The 24,851-nt window shown below is 54.9% G+C and overlaps 2 protein-coding genes across 3 annotated transcripts; one reads left to right on the forward strand and one right to left on the reverse strand.

Moving 5' to 3' along the window:
- Positions 1-5,259: 5,259 nt before the first annotated feature.
- On the reverse strand, positions 5,260-15,293 carry LOC144600858 (ER membrane protein complex subunit 9-like). 2 transcript variants are annotated; one of them, XM_078412742.1, is made up of 6 exons: positions 15,195-15,293; positions 10,684-10,902; positions 9,665-9,741; positions 8,360-8,429; positions 6,970-7,064; positions 5,260-6,050 (listed from the first exon to the last, which is right to left on the reverse strand). In XM_078412742.1, the coding sequence occupies exons 2-6, from the start codon at positions 10,888-10,890 to the stop codon at positions 5,864-5,866; spliced, it is 636 nt and encodes a 211-aa protein (XP_078268868.1). In that variant the 5' UTR covers positions 10,891-10,902; positions 15,195-15,293; the 3' UTR covers positions 5,260-5,863. The 2 variants fall into 2 exon arrangements, with proteins under 2 accessions (XP_078268868.1, XP_078268867.1); XM_078412741.1 differs by lacking the exon at positions 15,195-15,293 and adding an exon at positions 13,246-13,353.
- A 515-nt stretch (positions 15,294-15,808) lies between these two features.
- Positions 15,809-22,249, forward strand: emc4 (ER membrane protein complex subunit 4). The gene is made up of 5 exons (XM_078412743.1): positions 15,809-15,988; positions 16,842-16,953; positions 17,698-17,851; positions 19,626-19,786; positions 21,599-22,249. Exons 1-5 carry the CDS (start codon positions 15,882-15,884, stop codon positions 21,632-21,634), a joined length of 570 nt encoding a protein of 189 aa, XP_078268869.1. The 5' UTR covers positions 15,809-15,881; the 3' UTR covers positions 21,635-22,249.
- Positions 22,250-24,851: the final 2,602 nt, after the last annotated feature.

Raw genomic sequence — 24,851 nt, forward strand, 5'->3', positions numbered from 1 at the left:
TAATCAAGAATCTGTCTCTGCTTTATAAATCTCCACTGACTTGTGGCCTCCACAGCCGTCTGTGGCAAAGAATTCCACAGATTCACCACCCTCTGACTAAAGAAATTCCTTCTCATCTCCTTCCTAAAAGGACGTCCTTTAATTCTGAGGCTGTGCCCTCTGGTCCCAGACTCTCCCACTGGTGGAAACATTCTCTCCACATCCACTCTATCCAAGCCTTTCACTATACGGGAAGTTTCAATGAGGTCCCCCCTCAAAGGTAGACACATTTACACATACACTCAAATTCAAAATGTACATACACCCACACAATACAGCACACTAACACACACACACACGCACACCACCACCACACACACGCACACTGCCACACACACACACTGCCACACACACACGCACACTGCCACACACACACACTGCCACACACACACGCACACCACCACACACACACGCACACTGCCACACACACACACTGCCACACACACACGCACACCACCACACACACACGCACACCACCACACACACACGCACACTGCCACACACACACACTGCCATATGCACACACTACCACATACACACACAACCACACACACACTACCATACGCACACACACCACCACACACACACGAACACTGCCACATACACGCTGCCATATGCACACTACCATACACACAGAACCACACACACACACTACCATACGCACACACACCACCACACACGCTGCCATATGCACACACTACCATACACACACAACCACACACACTACCATACGCACACACATTGCCACACACACACGCACACTGCCACACACACACTGACATACGCTCACACACTACCACACATGCACACACACTACCACACACAACCACACACACACTACCATACACACACTATACCACACACACACCCACTATGCCACACACACACACACACAACCACACACACACTACCACACAGGCACACACACTACCACACACACTGCCACACAGGCACACACACTACCACACACACTACCACACAGGCACACACACTACCACACACACTACCACACACACTACCACACAGGCACACACACTAGCACGTACCTACACACACACAGACTACTACACGCAGACACTACCACACGCACACACTACCACACACATAGACACTACCACAAGCACACACACTACCATACACACACACACTACCACACACACAACCACACACACCACACACTATACCACACACACACATGCACGCACATTACCACACACACACACACTACCACACACACACTATACCACACAATCACACACACACACGCACAACCACACACACAGGCACACACATTACCAAGCACACACACGCACATACAAAACAACACATATTACAACACACGCACATATAAGTCAACACACACAATATCACAACACACAGTACGACACACACAAATATGCACACACACACAATGCCAACATTCAGATTATCATCACACACACATTCACAACACACTTTCACAGGCACAAAACAGGTGAACATTCACAACACACACATTCATCGCACAGTCGCAAAGGTATGGAAACAACACACATTCACACACACACACAGAATGCAAGTACAACAGAGTCCCCGGGAGTGTGTGATGGGACGGGACGGGCCGGTGCGGAGGGAGGGAGGGAGTTTCACCCTGTGTCGGGCCCTGACCCTGGGAGTGTGTGTGTGTGATGGGACGTGACGGTGCGGAGGGGAGAGAGGGGAGGGTGAGGCGTGCGAGTGGCCTTGAAATCAAAGTCCCTGTCTGCGGATGGAAGTTTCTGGAACATTTTCTAAACACCAGAGCGGCAGAGGAAGCGATCTCTCCAGCACAGGAGATAGAGTCAGAGAGTGATACAGCTTGGAAACAGGCCCACACCGGCCTATAATTTCCCAGCTACACTAGTCCCACCTGCCTGCGCTTGGTCCATATCCCTTGGCCAAACCTGTCCCATCCATGTACCTGTCCAACTGTTTCTTAAACGATGGGATAGTCCCTGCCTCAACTACATCCTCTGGCAGCTTGTTCCATACACCCACCACCCTCTGTGCGAAAAAGTTACCCCTCGGATTCCTCTTAAATCTTTTCCCCTTCACCTTGAACCTATGTCCTCTGGTCCTCGATTCACCTACACTGGGCAAGAGACTCTGTGCGTCTACCCGATCTATTCCTCTCATGATTTTGTACACCTCTACAAGATCTCCCCTCATCCTCCTGCGCTCCAAGGAATAGAGACCCAGCCTGCTCAACCTCTCCCTGTAGCTCACACCCTCCAGTCCTGGCAACTTCCTCGTAAATCTTTTTTGAACCCTTTCAAGTTTGACAATTTATTTCCTGTAACATGGTGCCCAGAGATGCAAGAACTATTAATATTTAAAATTCCCATATCATATCATATCATATCATATATATACAGCCGGAAACAGGCCTTTTCGGCCCACCAAGTCCGTGCCGCCCAGCGATCCCCGCACATTAACACTATCCTACACCCACTAGGGACAATTTTTTACATTTACCCAGCCAATTAACCTACATACCTGTACGTCTTTGGAGTGTGGGAGGAAACCGAAGATCTCGGAGAAAACCCACGCAGGTCACGGGGAGAACGTACAAACTCCTTACAGTGCAGCACCCGTAGTCAGGATCGAACCTGAGTCTCCGGCGCTGCATTCGCTGTAAAGCAGCAACTCTACCGCTGCGCTAACGTGCATCTGAAATGTTTAATGGAGATAGGGTGCACCTTGACATCAACTGATGGAAGATTGAAAAAGGTGTTGCATGACAGCATAGCCCAGGCTTCATAAGTGATAGGAGCAGAATTCGGCCATTCGGCCCATCAAGTCTACGTCGTCATTCAATCATGGCTGATCTATCTCTCCCTCCTAACCCCATTCTCCTGCCTTCTCCCCACAACTCCTGACACCCGCACTAATGAAGAATCTATCTCTACCGAATAAATATCCACTGACTTGGCCTCCACAGCCGTCTGTGGCAAAGAACTCCACAGATTCACCACCCTCTGGCTAAATAAATGCCTCATCTCCTTCCTAAAGGAACGTCCTTTGATTCATAACGAGAGGATTTCAGTGTAGGACTAAAGAGGTTCTTCAATAGACAATAGGTGCAGGAGTAGGCCATTCGGCCCTTCGAGCAAGCACCGCCATTCAATGTGATCATGGCTGATCATTGTCAATCAGTACCCCGTTCCTGCCTTCTCCCCATACCCCCTGACTCCGCTATCCTTAAGAGCTCTATCTAGCTCTCTCTTGAATGCATTCAGAGAATTGGCCTCCACTGCCTTCTGAGGCAGAGAATTCCATAGATTCACAACTCTCTGACTGAAAACGTTTTTCCTCATCTCCGTTCTAAATGGCCTACCCCTTATTCTTAAACTGTGGTCCCTGGTTCTGGACTCCCCCAACATTGGGAACATGTTTCCTGCCTCTAACGTGTTCAACCCCTTAATAATCTTATATGTTTCGATAAGATCCCCTCTCATCCTTCTAAATTCCAGTGTATACAAGCCCAGTCGCCCTGGTCGACTAGAGGGTGTGGCCTATTGGGCCCTGGTAAGACCACATCTGGAGTATTGTGTACAGTTTTGATCTCCTAATTTGAGGAAGGACATCCTTGTAATTGAGGCAGTGCAGCGCAGGTTCACGAGATTGATCCCTGGGATGGCGGGACTGTCATATGAGGAAAGATTGAAAAGACTAGGCTTGTATTCACTGGAGCTTAGAAGGATGAGATGGGATCTTATAGAGACATATAAAATTATAAAAGGACTGGACAAGCTAGATGCAGGAAAAATGTTCCCAACGTTGGGTGAGTCCAGAACCAGGGGCCACACAGTCTAAGAATAAAGGGGAGGCCATTTAAAACTGAGGCGAGGAAAAAAACTTTTCCACCCAGAGAGTTGTGAATTTGTGGAATTCTCTGCCACAGAGGGCAGTGGAGGCCGAATCACTGGATGGATTTAAGAGAAGGTTAGATAGAGCTCTAGGGGCTAGTGGAATCAAGGGATATGGGGAGAAGGCAGGCACGGGTTACTGATTGTGGACGATCAGCCATGATCACAATGCATGGCGGTGCTGGCTTGAAGGGCTGAATGGCCTCCTCCTATTTTCTATGTTTCTATGATTCTGAGGCTGTGACCTCTGGTCCTAGACTCTCCCACTAGTGGAAACACCTACTCTATCCAGGCCTTTCACTATTCAGTGAGTTTCAATGAGGTCCCCCCCTCATCCTTCGAAACTCCAGTGAGTGCAGGCCCGGTGCTGTTAAACACTCTGCTGACAGTGAGCAGAGAAATTCCAACAGCTCCATCTACGCTAGTCCCACCTGCCCACGTTTGACTCTAGTTTTCAGTTTTGTTTATTATTGTCATGTGTACCCAGGTACATTGAAAAGCTTTATTGTGGCGTGCTATCCAGTCAGTGAAAAGACTATTTGTGCTTACACAGTGAATGGCAGGGGTCTGGAAAGTGTTGTAGAGCAGAGGGATCTAGGAGTGCAGGTAACATAGTTCCTTGAAAATGGATTCACAGGTAGATGGGGAGTGTCGTAGAGCAGAGGGATCTAGGAGTGCAGGTAACATAGTTCCTTGAAAATGGATTCACAGGTAGATGGGGAGTGTTGTAGAGCAGAGGGATCTAGGAGTGCAGGTAACATAGTTCCTTGAAAGTGGATTCACAGGTAGATGGGGAGTGTTGTAGAGCAGAGGGATCTCGGAGCGCAGGTACATAGTTCCTTGAAAGTGGATTCACAGGTAGATGGGGAGTGTTGTAGAGCAGAGGGATCTAGGAGCGCAGGTACATAGTTCCTTGAAAGTGGTGTCACATGTAGATAGGGTGGTCGAGAATACCTTTGGCACATCAGCCTTCCTCAGTCAGAGCACTGAGTATAGAAGTTGGGAGGTCATGTGACAATTCTAGTGCTATATAGAGTTATAGAGTCTGACAGCGTGGAAACAGATCCTTCAGCCCAACTTGCCCATACCGACCAACATGTTGTATCTACACTAGTCCCACCCGCATGCGTTTGGCCCATGTCCCTCCAAACATGCCCCATCTATGTACCTGTCCAAATGGTTAGAAACATAGAAAACATAGAAAATAGGTGCAGGAGTAGGCCATTCGGCCCTTCGAGCCTGCACCGCCATTCAATATGATCATGGCTGATCATCCAGCTCAGTTCTTAAACGTTGCGAAGTGGGGAGGGAGGGGGTGGGGAGTGACAGACACCAGGCGTACACACACTCAGGGGGTGGAGGTGGGCAGTTTTATTGGGCGTGGTTACAGAGAGAGTCCGGGTAGGGGGTGGGGGTCTGGAGTCGGGGCCGAGGGTGGGAGTGGGAGTCATGGTCGAGGGTGGGGTGGGAGGTCAGGGGTCGGGGTTGGGGCGAGGGTGGGAGTCAGGTGTCAGGGTCGAGGGTGGGAGTGGGGTGGGCGGTCAGGGGTCGGGGCAAGGGTGGGAGTCAGGTGTCAGGGTCGAGGGTGGGAGGGGGGTCGAGGGTGGGAGTGGGGAGAAGGGTCAGGGGTCGAGGGTGGGAGTGGGTTGGGGGGTCAGGAGTCGGGGTCGAGGGTGGGAGTGGGGTGGGGGGTCAGGGTGAGGGGTCAGGGTGAGGGTGGGAGTCAGATGTCAGGGTCGAGGTGGAGGGGGGGTCAGGGAGTCGGTGTTGGGATGAGGGTGGGGGTCAGGAGTCGGTGTTGGGGGGGGTTAAGAGTCGGTGTTAGGGGAGTCAGGAGTCGGGGTTGGGGGTGAGGGTCTAGGAGTGGGTGTTGGGGGTGGGTCAGGATGGTGTCAGAGAGGGGGGGGGGTGGGGGCCAGGAGTGGGGGGGGTGGGGGTCAGGAGTCTGAGTCGATGTCGGGGGTGAGGGTGAGCTCCCCCAGTCTCTGGTTGATGACACCGTTGGCCCAGTCGCGCCGGATGTCGTCCAGATGGTCGTCGAAGTCAACCAGGAGCCGGTAGGCCCGGGCGGCCATCATCTCCCTCAGTGCCTGCCTGGTCCCGGCCCAGTCCCGCCACATCACCCTGGCAACGCAAGGCCCGGGGTTAGGCCGGGAGCCTCCCCACCCCCACGGCCCCCCACCGCGGACCCCTCCCTCACCCGGCCCAGTCCCGCCACCTCGCCCTGACAACGCAAGGCCCGGGGTTCAGGCCGAAAGTCTCCCCACCCCCCACCCTCTCTCCCTTCATCCCAACTCACTCTCTCACCCATCTCTCCCTTTCTCTCCCCCTCTCTCTTTCTCTACACAACTTTACCTTTCTCTCCCCCCAACTTTCTCTCTCCCGAACACACACTCTCTCTCACCCACATTTTCCAATTAACCCCAATTCCCTCTCTCCTCTCAACTCACTCCCCCAAACTCTCTCTCTCTCTCTCCCACTCTTCCCAATTCTCTCTCTCCTGCCAACTCTCTGCCTCTCCCTCTCTCCTCTAACATCCTCTTCCTCTCTGAAACTCCCTCTCTCCAAATTCTTGAAAGACAATAGACAATAGGTGCTGGAGGAGGCCATTTGGCCCTTCGTGCCAGCACCGCCATTCACTGTGATCATGGCTGACCATCCACAATCAGTACTCCCTTCCTGCCTTCTCACCATAAACCTTGACTCCGCTATCTTTAAGAGCTCTATCTAACTCTCTCTTGAAAGCATCCAGTGAATCGGCCTCCACTGCCTTCTGAGGCAGAGAATCCCAACAATCCACAACTCCCTGGGTGAAAAAGTTTTTCCTCATCTCTGTTCTAAATGGCCTACCTCTTATTCTTAAACTGTGGCCCCATGTTCTTTCTCTCTCTCCCCCTTTCTCTCCCCCCCATCCCAACTGTCTCTCTCTCCCAAACTCTCTCCCTCCCTGACACACGCCAGCCCCCTCCAGCTTTGTTCCCCCCCCCCGCCCCCATGCGCCGCGAGGTTAGAGTTGAGAGTTCAGAGGGCGGAGGTAACTCACAGATTCTTGTCCATGAGGGTCCATCTGTTGTCCTGGCGCTCGTAGACCATCACGGCTGGCCCACTGTACTCGCCCGATAACTTGCCGTTGTCCAGCTGCAGGGGACGGGAGAGGCGGGGTGAGTCCGGAGCCCGGGACGGGCAGAGATGGGGAGGAATTCAGAATCGTAGCACGGGTAGACCCGCAGCCTCACAGCGCCAGAGACCCGGGTTCCATCCAGACTACTCTCATAACGAGAGGATTTGTGTGTAGGAGCAAAGAGGTCCTTCTGCAGTTGTGCAGGGCCCTGGTGAGACCACATCGGGAGTATTGTGTGCAATTTTGGTCTCCTAATTTGAGGAAGGACGTCCTTGCTATTGAGGGAGTGCAGCGTAGGTTCACCAGGTTAATCCCCGGGATGGCGGGACTATCGTATGAGGAAAGAGTGGAAAGACTGGGCTTGTATTCACTGGAGTTTAGAAGGATGAGAGGGGATCTTATAGAAACGTACAAAAGGACAAGCTAGATGTAGGCAAAATGTTCCCAATGTTGGGGGAGTCCAGAACCAGGGGCCACAGTCTAAGAATAAAGGGGAGGCCATTTAAAACTGAGATGAGAAAAAACGTTTTCACCCAGAGAGTTGTGAATTTATGGAATTCTCTGCCGCAGAGGGCAGTGGAGGCCAATTCACTGGATGAATGTAAAAGAGAGTTCGATAGAGCTCTGGGGGCTAGCGGAATCAAGGGATATGGGGAGAAGGCAGGCACGGGTGAATCGGGTTACTGATTGTAGATGATCAGCCATGATCACAATGAATTGGGTGGCACGGTGGCGCAGCGGTAGAGTTGCTGCTTTACAGCGAATGCAGCGCCGGAGACTCAGGTTCGATCCTGACTACGGGTGCTGCACTGTAAGGAGTTTGTACGTTCTCCCCGTGAACCTGCGTGGGTTTTCTCCGAGATCTTCGGTTTCCTCCCACACTCCAAAGACGTACAGGTATGTAGGTTAATTGGCTGGGTAAATGTTAAAAAAAATAAAATAAAATAAAAAATTGTCCCTAGTGGGTGTAGGATAGTGTTAATGTACGGGGATCACTGGGCGGCACGGACCTGGAGGGCCGAAAAGGCCTGTTTCCGGCTGTATATATATGATATGATATGATGATATGATATGAATGGCGGGGCTGGTTCGAAGGGCCAAATGGCCTCCTCCTGCACCTAGTTTCTATGTTTCTACGTTACGGGTGCTGTCTGAACGGAGTTTGTACGTTTTCGCCGTGACTGCGTGGGTTTCCTCCGGGTGGTCCGGTTTCCTCCCCCACTCCAAAGACGTGCGGGTTTGTAGGTTAATTGGCTTCGGTAAATTGTAAATTAGAAACATAGAAAATAGGTGCAGGAATCTGGGGACTCACCATGATCAGCACGGCACCTCTCATGTGTTCAGCCACGCGGTCACCGACCTTTGTGGCGACGAGATTGGGGCTGCAGGTGGGAGGGGTGGAGGGAGGGGGGAAGGGGGGAGAGGGGAGGGAGGGAAGGGGAAGTGGAGGGGGACGGGAGAACACAACAGAGTTAGCGAGAGTCCCAGGCCCTAGTGAGGCCTGTCGTGATCAGTGAAGACACAGGGGGAGAGAGAGAGAGAAAGAGAGAGAGGGAGAGGGGGAGAGGGAGAGAATAATCTTTGGCAAAGGAAATATGGCACATCTTGGCGCACAATACGTAACAGCATGCCACAACCTGAGAGACTGTGAATGACCAACATGTACACAGACACGCATACATAAATTGATACTAATTGACACCAAGAAAATTAATATTGATCTGGTAAACGTGCTACCTTGCTGTACTGCTTACAACTGCAAGAACGAGTAGCAATCGATAAAAGGCTATAAATGTATTGCGTGTATATATATATATATATATATTATATATATATATATATGTACAGGGGCATATCTACACATGCATTGTATACTTGTATTTATATTCATGCATTTTAAATATGTTCCCGATGTTGGGGAAGTCCAGAACCAGGGGTCACAGTTTAAGGATAAGGGGGAAGTCTTTTAGGACCGAGATGAGAACGTTTTTTTTTACACAGAGAGTGGTGAATCTGTGGAATTCTCTGCCACAGAAGGTAGTTGAGGCCAGTTCATTGGCTATATTTAAGAGGGAGTTAGATGTGGCCCTTGTGGCTAAAGGGATCAGGGGGGATGGAGAGAAGGCAGGTACGGGATACTGAGTTGGATGATCAGCCATGATCATATTGAATGGTGGTGCAGGCTCGAAGGGCCGAATGGCCTACTCCTGTACCTATTTCCTATGTTTCTATGTATGTAATGTTCTATACTTTGGCAATATAACGATGTTTCTTTATCGTGCAAATAAAGTTTTTTAATTGAAATTGAGAGAGAGGGAGAGGGGGAGGGGGAGAGGGAGGGGGAGGGGGAGGGGGAGAGGGAGGGGGAGAGGGAGAGGGAGAGGGCGAGGGCAACAGAGAAGTCTGAAGAAGGGGCTGAACCGGAAATGTCACCCATTCCTTCTCTCCAGAGATGCCGCCTGTCCTGCTGAGTTACTCCAGCTCTTTGTGTCTGTCTTCGAACAAGAGAGAGAGAGAGAGAGAGAGAGAGAGAGAGAGACACAGCGGGAATGTGGGACTTGGGTGCAGTGGTCCCGGCGACCATCCCCCCCTCCCCCTCCCCCGTGCGGACACGGACCTGCGGTCAGTCAGCTGGTCGTTGGCCTGGTAGTAGCCGGCGATCTCCTGGTTGTTGGCAGCGCTCCAGAGGTCCACCTGTACGCCAACACAGCGGGTCAGGGGGTCACCCCCTCTCGTAACACCCCCCGTCCCCTCCCTTCTTATCACCCCCTCCCCTTCCACTGATCCCCTCCCCTGACCTCCCTCCCCTCCCCTTCCATTGACACCTCACCCCTTCAGTTCCAACCCCTCTCCATTGAAATCCTCTTCTCCCACCTCCCAGTGCAAGCCCTCCCCTTCCACGACACCACCTCCCCTCCCTTTCTATCTCCACCACCTCCCATCCCTACCCCTCCCCTCCCCTCTACACCCTCCTCTCTCCACCACCTCCCATCCCTACCCCTCCCCTCTCAACCCTCCTCTCTCCCCCACCTCCCCTCTCTACCCCTCCCCTCCTCTCTCAAACCTCCTCTCCCCACCACCTCCCCTCCCTACCCCTCCCCTCTCCACACCCCTCCCCTCCTCTCTCAAACCTCCTATCTCCCCCACCTCCCATCCCTACCCCTCCCCTCCTCTCTCAACCCTCCTCTCTCCCCCACCTCACCTCCCTACTCTTACCCCTCCACACCTCTCTCCACCACCTCCCCTCCCTACCCTCCTCCCTCTACCTCCTCCACACCCTATCTCTCCCCTTCTATTGTAGACCCCTCTCCCCTTCTCCCCATTGAACCCCCCCTTTCCAATGAAGCCCCCCCCTCTCCTCCCTTCCACAGACCCCCCTCCCCTTCCCTTGAAAACCCCTCCCTCCATTCACACCCCTCTGTTCCTTCCATTGACACCCTACCTCTACCCTTCCCTCCATTCACACCCTACCCTTCCCTCCCCTCCCTGTATTGAGATGCACTGACCTGGTTGAGGGCCACCTCCAGCACGGGCGTAGGGGGCCAGGCTGGTGGGGGAGGGGGTGAGGGGGATGAGGGGAGAGGAGTGAGTCGGGGGGAGGGGCGGGTACACTGACCTGATTCAGGGTACACTGACCTGATTCAGGGCCACCTCCAGCATGGGGGTAAGGGCCAGGCTGGTGTGGAAGAGGGGCATGGAGTCGGTGAGGAGCAGGCAGGGCTGGCTGGGGTCGGCGCCACCGCGCTGGGCCAGCAGGAGGCCGTTCACCGCCCGCCACGGGTACTTGGCCGCGTGAAGCTGCATCTTCACGTAGGCCCGTGGGGAGATCTCAACCTCCGCCATCGCATGGGAACCCTGGGGAGAGAGGGAGCAGAGGGGGGTGAGAGGGAGGGGAGGGAAGGGGGGGAGAGAGAGGGAGAGGCAGAATGGAGGAGGGAGAGGCAGAATGGAGGGGGGAGAGAGGGAGGGGAGGGGGACAGTGGAGGAAGTGAGAGGCAGGGGAGGGGGAGAGAGGGAGGCAGTGGAGAGAGAGGTCAGAGTCTGTATAATGCATACTCACACATACACATACATATATAAAAAGAAGATAGACACAAAATTAGAAGTAACTAATTGGGACCACTTCCTACATTGGTAATTCAGAGTCTGAAGAAGGGTCTCGACCCGAAACGTCGCCCATTCCTTCTCTCCTGAGATGCTGCCTGACCTGCTGAGTTACTCCAGCATTTTGTGAATAAATACCGCCATTCAATATGATCATTTTGAATCTGAAATCAGTACCCCGTTCCTGCTTTTCCCCTCATATCCCTCGATTCTGTTAGCCCGAAGAGCCAAATCTAACTTTCTCTGGAAAACATCCAGTGAATTGACCTCCGCTCCCTTTTCAACTCTCTGGGCGAATTTTTTTTGTTGCTCATCTCAGTCCGAAATGGCCTAGCCCTTATTCTCAAACTGTGACCCCCGGTTCGAGATTCCCCCAATATCGGGCACATTCTTCCTGCATCATTTAAGGACACGCTGTATCTCTAAGGGTCTAAAGATTTGGGCACCCACCCACCCTGCCCCACACTGCTGATCTCTGCCCTCCTGGTTCGGAGGTGGGTGGGGCTGGGTGGGTGGGTGGGTGTCAGTTTTCTCCTCGGCCTGGCAAAGATGCCCATTCACGGGTCCAGGGTCCTGCCCGGATCTTTAGACCCTTATAGAGATACAGCGTGGAAACGGTCCCTGGCGACCCCATCGCTCTTGGGATCAGACAGCACCCTGGGGTGCCCCAGCCACGGGAATGAGCCGCAGCACCCTGGGGTGCCCCACCCACGGGAATGAGCCGCAGCACCCTGGGGTGCCCCACCCACGGGAATGAGCCGCAGCACCCTGGGGTGCCCCACCCACGGGAATGAGCCACAGCACCCTGGGGTGCCCCAGCCACGGGAATGAGTCGCAGCACCCTGGGGTGCCCCACCCACGGGAATGAGCCGCAGCACCCTGGGGTGCCCCACCCACGGGAATGAGCCGCAGCACCCTGGGGTGCCCCACCCACGGGAATGAGCCGCAGCACCCTGGGGTGCCCCACCCACGGGAATGAGCCGCAGCACCCTGGGGTACCCCAGACATGGGAATGAGCCGCAGCACCCTGGGGTGCCCCACCCACGGGAATGAGCCGCAGCACCCTGGGGTGCCCCACCCACGGGAATGAGCCGCAGCACCCTGGGGTGCCCCACCCACGGGAATGAGCCGCAGCACCCTGGGGTACCCCAGACATGGGAATGAGCCGCAGCACCCTGGGGTGCCCCACCCACGGGAATGAGCCGCAGCACCCTGGGGTGCCCCACCCACGGGAATGAGCCGCAGCACCCTGGGGTGCCCCACCGACGGGATTGAGCCGCAGCACCCTTGGGTGCCCCAGACATGGGAATGAGCCGCAGCACCCTGGGGTGCCCCACCCACGGGAATGAGCCGCAGCACCCTGGGGTGCCCCACCCACGGGAATGAGCCGCAGCACCCTGGGGTCCCCCACCGACGGGATTGAGCCGCAGCACCCTGGGGTGCCCCACCCACGGGAATGAGCCGCAGCACCCTTGGGTGCCCCAGCCATGGGAAGACAACATTCTGGGGTGCTCCAGCCATTGGTTCACCCACAGCACCCTAGGGACCCGGTGACACCCCGGGGTCTCCATCCATGGGCTCAGCCGCAGCACCCTGTGGTGCTTCCTCCGGGGGGAGGCGCCGGTGCGAACACCGCCATCCCATTGGCCCAGCGCCGCGTCGTTCAACGGGATCTCCCCCCCATTGGCTGCCGTCGCGGTGACCCGCCCTTCCCCTCTCTCCTATTGGCCAAGATCAGCGTCAATCCGCCTCTCCGCGCCCCCATTGGTCGACCGCTGGGCTCCTGGGGAAGCGGGACCTCCATCATTGGCTGGAATCCTGAAGGTCCCGCCTCCCCTCACGGCCATTGGTCGGGTCGCGTGTCCATCAGCAGGGGTGGGCGGGACCTCTCACACGTCCCGCCCCTCCGCTGCCGAGTGATTGGTCGCTCTGCCCCAGCGACGCGGCCGGATTGGCCGCCACCTGGGGGTGGGAGAGAAGGGATGAGAGGGAGCCTGGCCGAGCGGCCTCCGCCCATTCCCTCCCCCTCCACAGACACCGCCCCGACCCGCTGAGTTATTCCGGGGCATTTCATGTCCGGCCCCGCGCACTTACGACCGGTCGCCTTCGCTCGACGCCCGAGGCCGACCCCCGCTCCGACAAAATGGCCGCCTAGCAACCGGCGGGCGGGGGGAGACAGGCCGCCATTTTGATGTTCCGCCCGATGACCGCGGTGATTGGTCGAGCGCGAGGGCCCGCCTCCCTTTCCGCCTCCGCTGATTGATCGTCCGGTTGGTTCCGCCCTCCGAAGGACGACAGTCTCCTATTGGTCGGCCCGAGTGTCCGTCACGAAACCTGTGCGACGCCGGCCGCTGATTGGCTGGAGAGAGGTGCCCCTGGGAGGACCAGGCGAGTCCTCCCACAGGCAGGCGGAGTGGGGATTCATTGAGTGCAGTGATGGGTGCATTCACTGACCTCGTGGTGCCGGCCCCTTGGGGCCACGGTTAAGGCGGAGAAGAGGGAAAATGGAAACAGGCCCTCTTCAGCCCACCGGGTCTGCACCAACCAGCGATCCCCACACCATCCTACACACACCAGGGACAATTTATATTTCTACCAAGCCGACTAACCTACAGACCTGAAGATAGACACAGTCTGAAGAAGGGTCTCGACCCGAAACGTCACCCATTCCTTCTCTCCAGAGATGCTGCCTGACCCGCTGTGTTACTCCAGCATTTTGTGTCTGCATTCGATTTACACCAGCATCTGCAGTTTTCTTTCCTACACAGATAGACACAAAATGCTGGAGTAACTCAGGCAGCATCTCTGGACAGATGTAATGGGTGACATTTCAGGTTGAAATCCAGACAAGTCTGAAGAAGGGTCTCGACCCAAAACATCACCCATTCCTTTTCTCCAGGGATGCTGCCTATCCCGATGAATTACTGCAGCTTTTCGTGTCTATCTTCAGTTTAAACCAGCATCTGCAGTTCCTTCTTACTCAACCAGCATCTGCAGTTCCTCCTTACACAACCAACATCTGCAGCTCCCTCCTACACATCCTACAATCTTTGGAGTGTGGGGGGAAACAAGATCTCATTCAAAAACCCACACTGGGTTGTATAAATTTATACTGATTAGCTAATTAATTTATTGCATCGTATGGGAGGCGCATTCCCAATCTCGTTGTACCCCTGTACAATAACAATAAAGATATATTGTATTGTGTCATAGGGAGAACGTGCAAACTCGTAGAAAGCATTTGATCAGGATGCATCACAACTTAAGTTTGGGAACAGTTCTATCCAAGACCGCAAGAAATTGCAGCGAATTGTGGATGTAGCCCAGACCATCACACAAACCAACCTCCCTTCTATTGACTCCATCTACTCTTCATGCTGCCTCAACAAGGCTTCCTCAGCAATGGGGCCATTGAACCTGATTGTCAATAAGCTAATTCCCCACAAAAAGGTTTAGTAAAGTAGTAAAATGTAAAAAAAGATCTTAATTAAATGGCATACAAAATAAACAAAAGATTTATATTACATTTTGGGAAATTTGATGAGGAACAAAGACTTGTTTGTAGAGGAGAGGGGGTTGAAGAGAGATCACTCAAATATTCTACTGCTAAAATAATTATGTATAGATAATTATTATTTCGCTCACAAAAACAAGTTTGAAAACTAAAACCAATAAAATATTTATCGATTTTCTCCAAATTATATAAATGGTCGGCCATCTTTGTGAGGTCCTGCTCGGAGCGGAAGTGACGAACTTTAACTTGGAGTCTAGACTTTAAAGAGACAAAATATAATTTCAATGAATCCCGTGCAATAAAAGTCACAAATAATTTGCCAATGTTCACTGAAGATGGAGTGAAGAAATAATAGCGTTAAAAAATAAAGTTAAAACAAACATTGATGCCATAATAGGAACCGGTTGCCATCTTGGTGAGGGCAGAGAATGAGCAGATATATGGTTCAAATCAATATTTGAACTCACTACCCCAAACCGTCAGAGACTCCTCCTCACTCACCACATTCAAAACAACACTGAAGTCTCACCTGTTCAGCACTGCCTTCAACCACTGACCGTCACCTCACCTTCTGTCTCCTTTTTCTGTTCGTTTACTTATTTATCTATTTATTTTCTTTATGTTCTAGTAATCCCTGTAAAGCGCCTTTGAGTGTTTGAAAAGCGCTATATAAATGTAATGCATTATTATTATTATTATTAATATATAAATGCACCAAACTACCAGTGAAAAGAATTAGATATGAAATGCAAGGTTCTGTGGGAGGGAAATCCAAAAACATGTGTTGGAAACATAAGAAACTAGAGAGAGGGTGGGGGGGGGGGTTATGGTGGCCATTTTTGTTATGGGCAGCGGATGCCCCGCAGCGAGATGGCGGTGAACAGACTAAACAGAGAGGGGGGGAGGGGCGGGGCATGGTGGCGGCCATCTTTGTTCAGGGCAGCAAGATGGCGGGGCCGGCGGTGAACAGGCTGAACTGAGGGGGTGGAGGGAGCCATCTTTGTTGGGGGCAACAAGATGGCGGGGCCGGCGGTGAACAGGCTGAACTGGGAGGGAGGGAGGAGGTGGGGCATGGCGGCAGCCATCTTTGTTGAGGGCAGCAAGATGGCGGGGCCGGCCGTGACGTCCCGGCGGACGTGCGCAGGCGCGATTGATTCCGGGTCGTGCTGACCGGCAGGCGGGCGGTTGGTCTCGGGCGGAGCGGCGGGCGGTCGCCATGGCGACTGCGGGCAGCGGAGGGGCGGCGGGAATGGCGGCGTCGCTGAGCAACCGCGCGCGCCGCCACAAGTGGGCGCTTGAGCTCGCGCCGGGCGGCGGCGGCAGGTGGGTGACAGCGGGGCCGCGCGACCCGGGTCCGCAGGGGCTGACCTTCCCTGTCCCGGCGGGCCCCGCGCGCGACCCCGGCGCCATCTTCAGTGTCCCAAATTGGCCCCCTTGGTGCCACCCATTGGTACCCAGTTGGCCCCGCATCCCACACTTGGGTGTCGCGTCCGCCTCGGTACCACCGCCCTTCTCTGCATCTCCCCTGGGTGCAAGGTTCGCTCCTCCACGCCACCCTCGGGCATCCCAATTAGACCTACTCCGCTCCCCTTGGGTGCTGAGTACGCCTCGGTACCACCGGCCCTTGGCTTAAACAAACGTGGGTGCAAGGAAGGCATCTCATGCCACCCTTGGGCACTCCTATTCAGCTTCTGTCTTCCACCCATTGGTGCCCTGTTGGCAACAGTCTGCCACCCTTGGGTGCCCGGCTGGTCTTGCAACCCACCTTTGGGTGTCGCGCCCACCTTGGTACCACCGTCCTTCACTACAGCACCCCTAGGGGCAAGGTTGGCTCCTTTACGCCACCTTTGGGTGCCCCAATCTGATCCACCGCCACCATTGGGTGTCAACTTGCCCCAACTTTGTGCGCCTCTATTTAGCTTCTGTCTGCCACCCTGGGTGTCCCGTTCGCCTTGCAACTCACCCTTGGATGCTGCGTCCGCCTCTGTACCACTGCCCTTCGCTGAAGCACCTCTGGGTGCAAGGCTGGCACCTTTGTGCCACACTTGGGCGCAACTTTCAGTTCTACTGCCACCCTCGGCCTCGGTACCACTGCCCTTAGCTGCAGCCAAAGGGGTTTTAGGGTCGAGGGGTAGGACCCAGGCCATTCGGCCCATCTAACTCTCTCTCCCTCCAGGAGCCGCGAGCGACAGGGGGGGCAGGGGGAGGTAGTCTACCCCGTGGGGTACTCTGACCGGCAGCTCCCAGACACCAGCGTCCAGGAGACCGACCGCATCCTGGTGGAGAAGGTGACCGGGGGAGGAGGAGGGAAGGATGGGGGGAGGGAGAGGGGGACGGGGCGGGGAGGGAGAGGTGCGGGTGGAAGGTGGGTGAAGGTGGAGGGAGAGGGGAAGGGGATGGTGGGAGGCTGGGGAGTGGGGGAGAGACAGGGGATATGGGGGGGGGCGGGGGGTCGGAAAGGCGGAGGGGGAAAGGGAGGGAGAGGGTGGAGAGGAGGATGGTGGTGAGAGAGGGGGTAAGTGGGAGAAAGGAAAGGGGATGGGAAGGGGGGAGAAGGGGAGGGGATTCGATGCAGTTGGGGGGGGTGGGAGAGAGGGAGGATGGGGGGAGGGAGAGGATGGAGGAGCGGAAGGTGGGGAATGGAAAGAGGAAGAGGGTGAAGGGGAGGTAGTGGAGGCGGAGGGAGGGGAGGTTGGGGTGAGGAGGGGGAGTGGGCCAAGGGAGGGGGAGAGAGGGTGGAGGGGAGGAGGAAGAGGGAGGGAGGAATGGAGGGAGTTGAAAAGGGGCAATGGTGCGATGGACGAATAAGGGAGTGGACTGGGAGAGGGGGGGTGGGGAGAGGAGTGGGTGGGGAGAGGGAGGGGATGGGGAGAGGGGGGATGGGGAGAGGAGGGGGTAGGGGGAGAGGGGCGATGACAAGGGGAGGGGTGGGAGTTGGGGAGGGGGTGGGGGGGGGACAGTAGTGGGAGCTGGGAAGGACGGAGGGAGATGCTTCCTTTGCCTGACGCCTGCCCCGTCCCTCTCCCCTGCAGCGGTGCTGGGACGTGGCGCTGGGGCCGCTGAAGCAGGTGCCCATGAACCTGTTCATCATGTACATGGCCGGCAACACCATCTCCATCTTCCCCATCATGATGGTGTGTATGATGGCCTGGAGACCCCTGCAGGCCCTGATGGCCATCTCCGGAAGTGAGTATACCCCATCAACCCTCACTCCCCTCCCCTGCTCGCCGTCTCAGGCAGTGAATTTAACCCCCCTACCCTTTAACCCCCCTCCATCCATTCTCTTTAATCGCCCCCCGTCCGTCCCTTTTAATCGTTTCCCCATCCATGCATTTGATTGTCCTGCTATTTAATCCTTCCCCTGTCCGTCCCCTTTAATCATCCTCCCCTTCTGCCCTACTCTGTTCATTGTCCCCCAGCCATGCATATGATCGTCCAACCCTTTAATCTTTCCCCAGATCGTCCCCTTTAATCCATTGTAGGGGGAGGGTGGAAGATTATAGACCCCCTGCAATAGACTCCCGCCCCCCCAGTCTATTTAATCGTTCCCTGGTCCGTCCCCTTTAATCATCCTCCCCTTCTGCCGCATTTAAACCTCCCCCTTGTCCAGCAGTTCTGGCTCGAAGGGCCGAATGGCCTCCTCCTGCACCTATTTTCTATGTTTCTATAGTCCGTTCCCTTATCGTCCGAGGGAAAGGGAATATTGGAAAGTTGATGATGTTGGGACTGGTATTTTGTCTTGTTTCATGGCGGTTGGTGCTCTGGGATGACGGGAGATTTGATGGCGTGATTTTGTGAATCTCTTTGTAAACGGCAATAAGTCTTAGCCTGATTCTGCGGAGCTCCAGGTTATCCCATCCGAGAGAAGTCAGCGTATTATTCACGCTTGATTTGCACTTGTAGTCATTACATACAAAGCAAGCTGAAGGTATAACAAAATGCTGGAGTAACTCAGCAAGTCAGGCAGCATCTCAGGAGAGAAGGAATGGGTGACGTTTCGGGTCGAGACCCTTCTTCAGTCTCCTGAGATGCTGCCTGACCCGCTGAGTTACTCCAGCATTTTGAGATACCTTCGATTTGTACCAGTATCTGCAGTTATTTTCCTATACAAAGCGAGCTGCTCAGCGTCGTACTTTCTCCAGGGCGATCTTGTTGTTGTTGTTGTTGTTGAAAGGATCCCACACAGCTCCACAATACTCCAATTTTCGACCTGACCAAGGACTTGTAGGCGTTCTCTTTGACGGATGTACTACATGCGTGGAAATTTCTTTTAAGAAGGCCGAGCGATCTTTTTGTTTCATTAGACACTTGACCAATATGTCTCGGCCAACTTAAATCTGTGCTTAATTCGAATCCAAAATATGGGTGATGGTCGACAGCCAAGTAATGTGTGGCTACCCCGGTCTCTACGACCAGCGCCTGCTCAGTTGAAATACTGAACTCGCTTATTTCCTTTCATTGCCCCCCCCCACTGGTTCCCTGCCCTCCACGGCCCAGCTCGACGGTTCCTCGACTTATTCACTGGAGTTTAGAAGGATGAGAGGGGATCTTACAGAAACGTACAAAATTATAAAAGGACTGGACAAACTCGATGCAGGAAACATGTTCCCAAATGTTGGGTGAGTCCAGAACCAGGGGCCACACAGTCTAAGAATAAAGGGGAGGCCATTTAAAACTGAGGTGAGAAGAAAGCTTTTTCACCCAAAGAGTTGTGAGTTTGTGGAATTCTCTGCCACAGAGGGCAGTGGAGGCCAAATCACTGGATGGATTTAAGAGAGAGTTAGATAGAGCTCTAGGGGCTAGTGGAATCAAGGGATATGGGGAGAAGGCAGGCACGGGTTACTGATTGTGGATGATCAGCCATGATCACAATAAATGGCGGTGCTGACTCGAAGGGCCGAATGGCCTCCTCCTCCTGCACCTATTTTCCTTGTTTCTATGTTTCCTCTTCGTCTTGCAGCTTTCAAGCTGCTGGAGAGCTCGAGCCAGCAGTGGCTGCAGGGCCTGGTTTACCTGATCGGCAACTTGCTGGGGCTGGCTCTGGCCATCTACAAGTGCCAGGCCATGGGGCTGCTGCCCACCCACGCCTCGGACTGGCTCGCCTTCGTCGAGACGCCCCAGGTGAGAGACCCCGACCCCATGTAAGCTCCTCGCTCCCCCTCCCCCTCCCGGCCCCCCCGGGCACCGGGCGAGCGACGGCCGGGAGTCACTGCCCTGGGACCAGAGAGGAGGATGGAGAGCGGGGTGAGGGTGGAGGAGAGGGAGGGGGAGGGGGGGAAGACGGTGGATGGTGGAGGAAGGGGGACGCGGGGAGTAAGGGGGAGGGAAGGAGTGGGAAGAAAGAGAGGGGGGGTGGAACGAGGGGTGAAGAGGAGAAGGAAGGGGGAGGGGAAAGGGGGCAGCGGCTATGGTTGCCAACTGTCCCGTATTAGCCGGGACATCCCGTATTTTGGTCTAAATTGGTTTGTCACGTAGGGGACCACCCTTGTCCCGTATTAGGCCCGGGGGGCGCAGTAGGCCCGGACACTGTAGGCCCGGACACTGTAGGCCCGGACAGTGTAGGTCCGGACAGTGTAGGTCCGGACACTGTGGGCCCGGACACTGTGGGCCCGGACACTGTGGGCCCGGACAGTGTAGGCCCGGACAGTGTAGGCCCGGACAGTGTAGGCCCGGACACTGTAGGCCCGGACAGCGTGGGTCCGGACAGCGTGGGTCCGGACACTGTGGGCCCGGACACTGTAGGCCCGGACAGTGTAGGCCCGGACAGTGTAGGCCCGGACACTGTAGGCCCGGACAGTGTAGGTCCGGACACTGTGGGCCCGGACACTGTGGGCCCGGACACTGTGGGCCCGGACACTGTAGGCCCGGACAGTGTAGGCCCGGACAGTGTAGGCCCGGACACTGTGGGCCCGGACACTGTAGGCCCGGACACTGTAGGCCCGGACAGTGTAGATCCGGGCGCCACCTAACGGAGGATGGAACGGGAGCACGTGGCCGCTGGCTGGGTGAGGTCAAGTGGGACGCGGGGCGGTGACGCCACCTTGCCCCTTATTTGGGAGTGAGATAGTTGGCGACCCCTAGCGGAGGTAGAGTTAGTGTGAGAGAGGAGTGGTGTGACGGAGGGGGGTCGTGTGAGGGGGTGGTGGGTTGGTGTCGGGAGGAGAGGGGGGTTATGGGGAGAGGCTGGTTGGGGAGGGGGGTTGTGGAGGTGGTATCGGGAGGGGGGTTGTGGGGATGGTGTTGGGAGGGGGAGGGGGTTGTGGGGAGGGGGTGGTGGGGGAGGGGGGTTGTGGGGGTGGTGTTGGGAGGGGGAGTGGGTTTGTGGGGAGGGGGGTTGTGATGGTGGTACCGCGAGGGGGAGGGGGTTTGTGGGGAGGGGGGTTGTGAGGGTGGTACCGGGAGGGGGAGGGGGTTTGTGGGGAGGGGGGTTGTGATGGTGGTATCGGGAGGGGGAGGGGGTTTGTGGGGAGGGGGTGGTGGGGGAGGGGGGTTGTGGGGAGGGGGTGGTGGGGGGGAGGGGGGTTGTGGGGAGGGGGTGGTGGGGGAGGGGGTTTGTGGGGAGGGGGGTTGTGATGGTGGTATCGGGAGGGGGAGGGGGTTTGTGGGGAGGGGGGTTGTGAGGGTGGTACCGGGTGGGGGAGGGGGTTTGTGGGGAGGGGGGTTGTGATGGTGGTATCGGGAGGAGGAGGGGGTTTGTGATGGTGGTACCGCGAGGGGGAGGGGGTTTGTGGGGAGGGGGGTTGTGATGGTGGTGTTGGGAGGGGGAGGGGGTTTGTGGGGAGGGGGGTTGTGATGGTGGTATCGGGTGGGGGAGGGGGTTTGTGGGGAGGGGGGTTGTGAGGGTGGTATCGGGAGGGGGATCGGGGTGGTGGGGTGGGGGGGGGGGAATGGAGCGAGTGTCTAACGGGAGCCGTGTCCGTGTTTCTCCCACAGAGGGTGGAGTACGCTGGGGGGGGGCTGCTCCTGTGACCCCCCCGTGACCCGGGACTGACCCCCACCCCACGGAGAGACGGGAACGGCCGCGCGGGTTAATGGCGAGATTATCACCGCGGCAACGACCGACTCTTCTCTCCCCCCCCCCACGGAAAACTTGATCAGGAAGGGGGGGTCTTCCCCTTCCTCTCCCCTTTCTCCCTCTCCTTCCCTCGTTCTCACTTTCCTCTTCACTTTCTCTCTCTCTCTCTCTCCTTTCCACTCTTCCACATTCTCCTTTTCACTTTCTCTCCTTCATCTTTCCACCTTCCCTGCCTCACCTTTCCACTCTCTCTCCTCTCCGCTTCCTCTCTCCCTCACACTCCTTTCCACTTCCTCCCTTCTTACCCTTTTACCTCTTTTCTTCCCATTTCCACTCTCTCTCTCTCCCTCCCTCTTCTACTTTCTCTCTCTCCCCCTCCCTCTTCCACTTTCTCTCTCTCCCCCCCTCTTCCACTTTCTCTCTCTCTCCCTCCCTCTGCTTTCTCTCTCTCTCTCCCTCCCTCTGCTTTCTCGCTCTCTCTCTCCCTCCCCTTTCCACTTTCTCTCTCCCTCTCTCCCACAATTTCCACTCTCTCTCCGTGTCTGTAGATGTGAAATAAAAGAGTTTTCTCGTTCTGTGAAGAGTCGGATTGTGAGTGATTTCACTGTCAGTTCGCAGGTGGACGGGACGTTAGGTTGATTTGTGGCACGGCGAGGCGAGGCAAGGAGAGGGTTTCCTGTCCTTTGCTCACGTTGCCAAACACTTTAAATCCCCCCCTCCATTCCCACACTGACCTCTCTATCCTGGGCCTCCTTCACTGACAACGTGAGGCCCAACACAAATTGGAGGAACAGCAACTCACATTTCACCTGGGCAGCTTACACCCCAGCGGTATGAACATAGACTTCTCTAACTTCACATAACCCTTGCTTTCCACCCCCTCTCTCTCTCCATCCCCCCATCCTAGTTCTCTGACTAGTTTGACTGTCCTCCTGATTAAAGTTGACTTTGTGCGTGCCTCGTTGTCACCTTCCCCTGGCTAACAATTCTGCATTTTCCTTGATTTTTCATCCCCTTTGAACCCTCGTTTTCACACCCTACCCTTCCATATCTCCCGTTTCCCTCTCCCTGACTCAGTCTGAAGAAGGGTCTCGACCCGAAACGTCCCCCAGAGATGCTGCCTGTCCCGCTGAGTTACTCCAGCAGTTTGTGTCTTATCTCCGGTGTAAACCAGCACCTGCAGTTCCATCCTACAAGAAAGCCAATGGAATGTTGGCCTTCATAACAAGAGGAGTTGAGTATAGGAGCAAAGAGGTCCTTCTGCAGTTGTACAGGGCCCTAGTGAGACCGCACCTGGAGTACTGTGTGCAGTTTTGTTCTCCAAACTTGAGGAAGGATATTCTTGCTATTGAGGGCGTGCAGCGTAGGTTTACTAGGTTAATTCCCGGAATGGCGGGACTGTCGTGTGTTGAAAGACTGGAGCGACTAGGCTTGTACACACTGGAATTTAGAAGGATGAGAGGGGGTCTTATCGAAACGTATAAGATTATTAAGGGGTTGGACACGTTAGAGGCAGGAAACATGTTCCCAATGTTGGGGGAGTCCAGAACCAGGGAACACAGTTTAAGAATAAGGGGTAGGCCATTTAGAACGGAGATGAGGAAAAACCTTTTCAGTCAGAGAGTTGTAAATCTGTGGAATTCCCTGCCTCAGAAGGCAGTGGAGGCCAATTCTCTGAATGCTTTCAAGAGAGAGCTAGATAGAGCTCTTAAGGATAGCGGAGTCAGGGGGTGTGGGGAGAAGGCAGGAACGGGGTACTGATTGAGAATGATCAGCCATGATCACATTGAATGGTGGTGCTGGCTCGAAGGGCCGAATGGCCTCCTCCTGCACCTATTGTCTGTTGTCTACACCTCGAGAGGTCGTTACTGGGGGGGGGGGGAGAATTCAGGTTAGATTACTGTCGCGTGTACCGAGGTACAGTGAAAAGCTTTTGTTCCGTGCTAACCAGCCCGTGGAAAGACAACACGTGATTACAATCGAGCCGTGTACAATGTACAGATCTATGATCAGGGTAGAATGTTTAGTGCAAGGTAAAGCCTTGTTATTGCTATAGTTACTCAACCAGACACAACTACATTTAAGGCAGCTCTTCTTCTCCAAGAAGCCCTTCTTGCTTAAGTCCACACTCCGCCACCTCCAGTTTAAATTCCATTTGGAATATTTTGGAGGACCAAGAACCAAGCCTGTGGGTAGGGTGAGCAGCTTTAAATACCTGGGAGTCCACATCAAAGAGGATCTGACATGGACAACACACATTGCCGCACTGGTGGGTAAGGCAAGGCAGTGCCTTTACCACCTCAGACAGCTGAGGAAATTCAGAGTGTCTCTGAGGATCCTTCAATGCTTCTACTCTGGGGCTGTAGAGAGCATCCTGTCCGGCAACATCACAGTCTGGTTTGGGAACTGCTCTGCCCAGGACAGGAAGGCCCTGCGGAGAGTAATGTGTTCGGCTGAACGCACCATGGGAACTACGCTCGTCCCCCTGCAGGATCTATACATCAGGAGGTGTAGGGCGGCACGGTAGCGCAGCAGTAGAGTTGCTGCCTTACAGCGAATGCAGCGCCGGAGACTCAGGTTCGATCCTGACTACGGGCGCCGTCTGTACGGAGTTTGTACGTTCTCCCCGTGACCTGCGTGGGTTTTCTCCGAGATCTTCGGTTTCCTCCCACACTCCAAAGACGTGCAGGTATGTAGGTTAATTGACTGGGCAAATGTAAAAATTGTCCCAGGTGTGTGTAGGATAGTGTTAACGCACGTGCGGGGATCGCTGGGCAGCGCGGACTCGGTGGGCCGAAGGGCCTGTTTCCGCGCAGTATCTCTAAATCTAAAATCGAGAGCGAGCAAGATTATGGGGGACCCCGACCACCCCAGTAACAGACTGTCCCAGCTCCCACGGTCAGGCAAACGCCTCCGCTGTCACGCTGTGAAAACGGAGAGGATGAGACGGAGTTTCTTCCCACAGGCCATCAGGACTGTTAACTATTATATCTCCAGGGACCACATTTTCTTTTCTGTATTAATTTTTAATTTATATGCTGTAATTGTAATTTTTCTTTTGCACAATCCGCAGGCATTGCCACTTTCATTTCGCTGCACATCGTGTATGTGCACGTGACAAATAAACTTGACTTGACTTGAGTAAAGTCACTCGGGAGAGGAGGGGTGAGT

The sequence above is a fragment of the Rhinoraja longicauda genome, chromosome 16 (assembly GCF_053455715.1).
Source record: "Rhinoraja longicauda isolate Sanriku21f chromosome 16, sRhiLon1.1, whole genome shotgun sequence".
Classification (NCBI taxonomy): Eukaryota; Metazoa; Chordata; class Chondrichthyes; order Rajiformes; family Arhynchobatidae; genus Rhinoraja; species Rhinoraja longicauda.